Below are 8,819 nucleotides of genomic sequence, written 5' to 3'. Positions count from 1 at the left end.
AAAACAAACAGTAACATAAAATACCATGGTACTTTTTATGACACTCATCTTTACTTTTGTAAGACTGTTGAGAATTACTAAGTGGTTGGCTCAATGCATTCCTTGGCATTGCCATTCATTAACAGCCTTATTTAAGTTGGTATTCAGTAACGGAATCCTGTTTAAAATCCTATTTGTTTTGTATGTGCAGATCATACCCCATGCAAATTGCAAAGTTTTTAATAAATATTAATAAATTTTAATAAATAATATTACAGAGTTTATACTCTTTTTCCTCTTAGCTCTTTTTCCTCTCTAGTTCATGTATAAAAATGAGCTGGATGTGAAGGCCATTTTTAGCGCTTTGTCATATCTGGAAAATGGGGTTTGCAGGTGTTTGTTTTTTGAAGCACAAATATGGACCCCAGGTTTAAATATGTATGTCTTCAGGAACTGTACTCTGAAAAAAGGTATAAAAATAAATACTGTGCTACATCTAAGAAGTAATTTTTCAATATGATGCATTATCTTAAGATACTGTACTATAAGCACCCCACTAATACACTGTTTACGTGATAGAGCCTGAAGCTCCAAATATATTATATTTTGATGTGAAGGACACAAAAAATGAAAACAGTGTTTGAAAGTAACGAGTAAGACTGTATGATTTGCCTTTCCGGTTTGCATGAACTGAAGTGACTTTTATCTAACACATATGCAACTAAAGCATTTGAAAAAAAATGGAAAACAAGCATTATTAGGAGTCTACAGAGTGACACTGTTTATTGCTCAAACACTAGTATAAACAGCATAACTAGCAGAATATATAAAATAGCTCTTTTTATCAAATGCCATTTGAAAATTAATAGCTGGGAAAGAGCATCTTAAAAAATGTTTAGCAGTTAAGAAATTAAACTCTATTTAACTGTAATCCTAGAATGACTAAAGGCTAGCTAATGCTTATTTTTGTGTGGTAACCAGGAATGAACAGACCACTGGGTCGTTACATTAGGCTGAAGCACTGCACGTCCATATGTTATCTCCATAATTTCCCACTCACAACAGCACTAAATTAGTTAGCATTAGTTTTAATTATTAATGGCTAAAGAGAGAGCATAGTATGCAGTATTGTCTTTGTGAAAATACAGGCTTTGTTTTTGTTAAAAAACCACCATACCAAATAATATCAGCACATGGAACTTCCTACAGTATGGAGAGCAAATTAATTTGAGAATTACCCTCTGGGATGAATGCAGCTCTTTAAGGCAATAGCAATATAGATTAAGCAGCATTTTGACATTTTTATATATTTACCTTCCTGTTGCACATCAGAAACAGAAAGCTCTGGTTGGCAGACCATTTCATCAATTAAAGGCATTTGTAGAATTGTATCTATACTTTGAGGGAGAATAATAAAGCTGATGCAGTTTTCACCAGGGTATTATACACACTGGAATATTGACTTTCTTCTCCATGCATACATTTATGGATTTTAGCAGAGTATAGAAACGATGTTTTTTGGTCCTCCTGATAGGCAAATTCAATTCACAAAGTTTGCATGCCCCTTAAGGCTTACTGGAAAAAGTAAGTGGTTATAAACATTTGTCTTTAATTGTGCCTACTATGAACAAAAGCACTTTACATGCATATTTGTGAACGTTTTCTCTCATCCACTGGTTGCATTCAAGTACAGATGCTTTATTACAGGTGCAATCTGTGGAAGAAATCCCGATCTCAGTTAACAGTATTAACCTGGGCTTCTAAATTACTCTTGTTTTTTGCTGACTTAGCCAAGAAAATAATTCTCATTTGTCAATACATACATGCTGTTTATATACAAATATACATCTCTCGTTGCAAAAATATTTACATTTACTCTCTTGTACTGTTGGAGCCTGAAAAAAGAAATTTATTTGCACATAAAACCATGGAAAAAAGTTTTTGTTGTTTACCTATTCCCCAAAATAATTACATGTTAAACATGCTTTCATTTCCTCATGTTACATCCGCTGTGTGTTTGTTATTTTTCCACACTGTGTGTGAATTGATACTTGCATTCCTATTTTCACCATTTTTCAGAAATTCACCTCTTCACCACGGGGTAAAATCTGTGCACACAGAAACACTCAGCACACTCCACTCCTGCAGATGGTCCTGTAGTTTTTTCAAAATCTGCAGCAGTGCTCTATATCCTGCTGGAACTGGAGTGCTTACTGTTTTATGTGATATTTTTCCCTTTTTGCCAAAGAAATACGAAGCAGGCTAACTTCTTGAGTTCTACTAAATTGACAAGATCACTGATGAATGTAAGTGGCAAACTCAACATTTACAACTGATAGATTATACATATTCAACAAGACTAACTTGCTATTCCATTACTATAGTCTGCTTACTCTTTTCAACAGTAGCTTTAATTATGCCATATATTTATTAAAAGCAATGATCTTTTTAATAGCAGGAAACTTAAGTGCTATAGAAATAGCATTACTATTACCTAATAGTCCCAAATGAACTTAACGTGAACAATGTAAGAAATATTTCTGGTAAGTTGAGAGTTGATTGTTTTTAAACATCAGCTTTTGTGCTGCTAATTATGTCAGTGTTTTCCTATTACTATTAATTAATATTCCATATCAGTATTTCCACATAGCCTCAACAGGTGAACAATCAAAACCTCTCTGTAACTGATAATTGACATATGAGTTTGGAGTTTTCCTGTATTTGTTTTAAAAGCATAGAAAATGAATGAGGCACATGTTATATATGAGCAATTGGGAAAACATACTAGGCTATGTTTATTTTTTCTCTGCTATGTGAATTGTTTAATGTGAGAATTCAAAAGACCAAAAATTTACATTTTCAGTGTGTTGAGCATAAGTATTTTCTAAGAGGAAAGAGGATTCTGGGAAGGAGTGGCTGTCTTCTCAAAACTGAACAAGTTATAAACTTTCTGAAGTAGTACTTCTATCAAAAAGTGATGAAAATTGGAACTCTTGGATAACCAGAAAAAATAGTCTGTGATAGTCAGTTCAATGCTGTCTGCCTAGTTTGTGGTTTGTTTTTAATGCAACAGGAATACAGGGCAGAAGGGGTATTGTTGCAGACAGAAACCCCATGGTAACACAGGCTGTGAAGAAAATTCATTGCCTGGTAAGGGGAATAAATGGAGCCTTTAGTGGGATTGCATTAGAATCGTAAATAATATGTGCCTTTCAAAACCTCCTATGTGTTACGGAGCTATCATAGTTTAGCTATGAAAGTTACCATCAAAAGTGACATCAAACACTTCACAATCATGACAGTATAGTTCACATTACACTGTATGAGCACGCAAGAGATTGTTTTCCAAAGTGAGGGAACCTTTCATCGTATCTTTTTCTTTCTTATTTGTATTAAAGACTTTAATTCAATGTCACTTAAACCTGGCTTTCAATTTCACACCTCTGGAGATCATCTGGTCCAATACCTTGCTGAATGCAGGTTCAGCTACAGCAGGCTGCTCAGGGCTGTGTCCAGTTGGGTTTTGACCATCCTCAAGGATGGAGACTCCACGACATCTCTGGGCAACATCCTCCAGTATTCAATCACCCCTACTGTATGGTTTTTTTCACCTCCAACTAGAATTTCCTGTATATCAATTTGTGCCCAAATACATTTCTCTTTTACTTTTCTTATGATATTCTTCAAAAATCTCCCTATGAAATACCCGTATGACATTGTAGCTATGTCTTGCTTTTCTTGAACATTCCCACTGTAACGCTCAGCTCCTGTGTCTCGTATCTCATAGCTTTTCTCTTTTTCCCCTTTTCCCTTGTCCATCTCGCATAAGTATTTAAGTGAATCCCAGCACTTCCATTTTTGTGGTTTAAATGAGTAGTATAAAGAATCCTATTGCACCTAGCCATGCAATTTTATAATTACCTGAAACCATCTAGAATATCAACTCTTCAAGCACCTACTTACATAGGCTTGAAGCCAAATTCATGTATAGTGCACTCCTACAAAAATCGACAAGGCCAAACTGAGAATTAATTTGTCTTCATTTCAACTGGGAAATAAACAGAAGCAAGTGAAGTAGAAGCAGAAATCTCATATTCATGCCAACGCACCTACATAAGAACATCTGAGAAGAATATTCATTATCCACGCAACAGACCTTAAAATACAAAATTATTCATGAGCTCTCAGCATGTCCGGAAATACAGCTTTTATAGACACAACCCACCTGCAAAGCTGAAGAACTCCTCATATGCAGGATGCATAATACTGTTTGCACTGAAGCAAAAACCAGCCGAGTACCTAGGCTTCAGCAGGGAAGCCAATATTCTCTGGAGTTTGGCTCACTGGAAATGATGCAGATGGCTGTTCTCTTATTTTTTAAGATTAAATATAAAGAGATATATTACATGACCAAATCGTAACATTTAGATAAGTACACGTGGCCACCACAGCAGTTCTGCTTTTCTTGCTTAGAGATTAAATTAGTTTAAAGGTGACTGGTTTCCAACTGCATTCCATAACAGCTAATTTTTAACTTTAAATCTTTTAATTTCTACATTTTCATTTTCCACTCCTATAAAGAGAAAGGATGGTTTCTGTTTTAAGCCTCTGTCTATGTGAAGTGACATTACACAGCAAGCTGCAAATCTCGGCTCCCCAAATCCACTGCCGAAGGCCCACACGCTGCTTGGTGCAGTCACCTGTTGGAGTTTGGCTCTCAGAAAGACCCTGTCGGTGTGTTTGCCTCTGTGTTGGGGTGGCTGACGGTATCACCGTGTACTGGGCCTGGCTGGGATGGAGTTATTCTTCGTAGTAGGTGGTAAGGTGCTCTGTTTTAGATTTGTAACCAAAACAATGCTGATAACACACCAATATTTTGGCTATTGCTGAACAGCCTGTGCACAGCATCAAGGTCTTCTCTGTTTCTCACTCACACCCAGCGAGTAGATTGGGGGTGCGCAAGAGCTTGGGAGGGGACGCAACCAGGCAGGTGACCCAAACTAACCAAAGAGATATTCCATGCCATATAATGTCCTGCTCTGCAGTTAAATGGAGAGGAGTGACGTTTAGATAAGGTTAGCTAGCTTTTGCTTGGGAACTGGCTGTCCATTGATCTGCCCATGGGAGGTGGTGAATGATTGCTGTTGCATCACATCTTTCTTTTTTTTTTTTGTTCTTCCACTTCTCCGCTTATTAAATTATTTTCATCTTGACCCAGGAGTTTTCTTGCTTTTACTCTTCCTTGTTTTTCCCCTGTCCCACTGGGGGTGGGTGGTGGGGGAGTAAATGAGAGGCTGTGTGGTGCTGAGCTACTTACCAGGGCTAACCCACAACACACTGCCTGCCAACTGTGGTTCCACAATTGGGCGAGGCTGGTGAGATCTGCCCAAGAAGAGTCACTCAGCCCATTTCCCCATCTCAGGGATAACCAAAGAGCTCTCATGTGGTAATACTACAGGCCAAAGCTGGAGGTGGCCAGTGATCTCAGCATAAAGAAGGTCCAAAGCTCATTATGACTTCTACCTCACTATATTAAAAAAAAAAATAACCCCCAAACTCAAAAGACTTCAAGTTTATTTCTCAAAAAGAAAGATAATTAAATCTCAAAATACAATCTCTTTAAGAAACCACCCACAGAGCTGGATGTCAAGACGAATTTGCCCAGGAAATTCCATATGAAATGGGAAAGGACCAAACTATTACTACAGTAAAGATGACATTAATGTTGGCACCAGGATTGAAAGATGGAAAAATATTTTGCAAAAAATGTGCAATAGAAAATATTTATAAAAGCTACACTAGAAACACACAATAAAATACCCTTTAACTTTGCACTCACTACTTCAGTAAAGACAGAACTTCCCAAAAGAACAGAAATTCAAGCCCTGGGAAACAGGATAAGGCTTAACAAGAACCTCCAGTGAAGGAGAAGCAAAGGGTGACTAGTCCGAGGTGAGATTTCCAAAAACTTAAACATTATGGCCATACATTGAAGGACACACATTCTGAGTCTCTCGTAATTTCACTGAAAACACGTCTCTCTTAAAGGGACACTAAGCAGCCTATTTGGAAAGGTAATCCCACATTGAGTTGCAAGTCCACCTTCTCTGCTCTTACTCATGTCCTACAGCTGCTTCCTATGTGGGCACTTCCACTCATCTCAAGGAGACATGCATGGAAGACCACTGGCAGTCATGGCACTTTCTCAGAGCTGTGCAGATACTTGGTTTCAGTAAGCAGAAGCCTACATAGCCACGAGGCACGGGTCCTACTGATTTAGGAGCTAGCTTTCTGTCATGTGACTACTGAATCTTGTGAAATGGATAGGTATACTTAAAATAATACATTTTTTAGCCAAATCATACCTCCTTTACTCCCCAATAAGCAGCGTCTCACTGTGTTAATGAAAGCTACACAATGAACGAGGTACTCTCTTTATAAAATGGCAAAATCAAGTATTTATGTTTGCATCTGGAAGTGTACTTATGGTTTAGGTACAAATGAGACGTGAAACACTTCTCTCCCTCTTCCAAGAAAAAAAAATAATCTGTACTCTGCGTCACCCTCCACTGCCATCAGCAGACTGAGTGGCAATCCAGGTATAATATTTCCTGTATCCCTGCTAGGAATTCCAGCTACTGGAGAACAGCATTGCCAGTACAATGTTTACATATGTGCACATCCACTTCAGGGAAAGTTGTTATTTACTTTATTGTTGTGTGATTTAAAACTATTTAAATCCAATAATCTGTCTTCCCCTCTCCTGTTCTTCTTGTGACTAGACTAATACCATGCATGACTTTGCCACAGGACTGTCTGTGCAAGAGACAGTTCCTTGATTTCTGATTCTGTCACTCCTCTTCCTCTCCCGTACCACCACTGGGGAAAATAACACCCAGCGACAGACAGACACATGCTCAAAAAACCGGACCTGAGGTGACAACTGAAGTCACTGACAAAATTCCCATGGTCTTCAGAAGTACCAGAAAATCATACTTTGTATGGATGCAAACCTGGTAACCAGGCTACACCACGGCAGTAAGGAGCAAAGGGTAGGTAGGAATTTAAGCAATAGTCTTCTGGTTTTAGATATTGATTCATTAAGTCTTCCCTCTAGCAAAAGCTTAAAGGTAAGCCCATGTTTAAGTGTTTTCTTGAGCTGTTGCCTTAACAGGTGTTCAACGCAGACAAAATGTAGGAGTTGGCGATAAACTAAACTAAAACCAAAATGAATCTAAGCAAAGGCTGTTGGTGGCTGAAGCAGGGAGATGTGATTCATCTCACACGTAGTCGGGGTCAGCTTCTGTGCTAGAAATCCTTTGATGGATTCAAAGAGCTGGTTCAAAACCTTTCTCCTCAACACAGAGTGTCACAGACCCCGTACAGACTGCCAGAAAGAACCAAAAAGTTGACCCAGCACCACCAAGGTGGCAAGAGCAGGGTCTAGGGAATGGTGCAGCTACTAACCAGCTCTCCTACTCATGGATTAACAATGTGGAGCCACATTGGTGGAGGCTTGTTTGGCTGCTCTAGCCCTTCCAAGCCGCACTTCTCCACATCCATTATGCATTGCATTAACGATGCCGTGTCGTTACTTACCATCATTTCCACCAGCTGGGCAATGCGATACTGTATATGTCACAGAGGAATTTGTCTCCCTGAAATGTGTTATGTCTGAACTGAATATTAGGAATGGATTTTGTCTGATTGAATTTTTAGAACAACAGCTATAAGAGACCAGTTTTGTATTACCCACTGCTCCCAGTTATCATGGCTGCGGACCAGTAGATATGCACCAGTAGAACTAAGAGAAGGAGCTGCCCCCCTCTACACTAGGGCAATATTCATAAATAAGCGCATGTTCTCTGCAAGCATATTCTACTTGATTTTTTTCAAAAGCAAGAATGTCACGGCTTTGTCATATGATGGCTCTTTCCTGTCCCACTAAACTGAAAATAAGCAAAAAAACCCCAAACAAACAAACAAACAAAACCCCAAACCAAGAAAACCCTCATATAATGTAACTAAACCAGAAATGTAATGTTTTAGCCATGGTGCATGTACACAACAGGACAGGCAACGATACAGTACTTTAATCTGTATTGTCTATATAAAACATTTATTTTTAAGCTCTATAATGGTATTATAGAAATACATAGAATATTTTATAGAGTGTATTTTAGTGTACTCACTGTGAAAATAACACATTTATTAAGACAGGTATTCTTATGTCCAAGTGTTTTAAATATATGCACTTCTTTGCCTTGCAGAATTATGTTACTTTGAAAAACAAAATATCAATATTTTATTCTTTGCTCCTCGCCAGAATCTTCTCATTCGGATTTCCCTGGGTCATCTCCGGTGCTCACTGCTCTGAGCTATTTTATAAAAACCACGAAAAGTACTTAGATTTGTAGATTTCCTATATTTGTTTGCATTCGTGTCTAGTGCACATAGCTTGCCGTTCAATTCTCCATGTGCCTTCTTCGTAAGTACAGTGACATATAGTGCATTCATCAGTTTTCACCTCCCGGCCTGCTGGAATGACAATGGTTTCTGCAAAGCAGTTTGGGCCTAAAAAAAGGAAAAAGTTTATTATGCCATACCCATAGCACACTGTAGTCCAGCATTGTTCAGTTTTAGTCTCGAGCACAGAAAACCTAATGCAAAGTGAGTAACGCTGGGCACCTGAAACAAACGTGAGCAGCGCGCACGAGGCATAAAAGCAGCAAAGAGAGCAAGGACCCTGCCCCCTGATGTGGCTGGACGTTTGCAGTACGGACTGTCCTGCCCTCCGCAGGGGAAGGTGTAATAAAGCCTTTCTGTGAAACATGCAACTG

The 8,819-nt window shown here is 38.5% G+C and overlaps 1 protein-coding gene across 1 annotated transcript in view; it reads right to left on the bottom strand.

Moving 5' to 3' along the window:
• Positions 1 to 8,401: 8,401 nt before the first annotated feature.
• The window catches only part of VWC2 (von Willebrand factor C domain containing 2), a 59,769-nt gene continuing 59,351 nt past the window's right edge, over positions 8,402 to 8,819 (bottom strand). Inside the window, exon 3 of the mRNA XM_075706078.1 lies at positions 8,402 to 8,553. Within this exon, the coding sequence (XP_075562193.1) occupies positions 8,402 to 8,553 (152 nt within the window). The remainder of the gene's footprint in view (positions 8,554 to 8,819) is intronic.

The sequence above is a fragment of the Pelecanus crispus genome, chromosome 2 (assembly GCF_030463565.1).
Source record: "Pelecanus crispus isolate bPelCri1 chromosome 2, bPelCri1.pri, whole genome shotgun sequence".
In the NCBI taxonomy this organism is placed as follows: Eukaryota; Metazoa; Chordata; class Aves; order Pelecaniformes; family Pelecanidae; genus Pelecanus; species Pelecanus crispus.
Note: the sequence above shows the minus strand (reverse complement) of the source record. Positions and strands in the feature narration are given on the sequence as shown.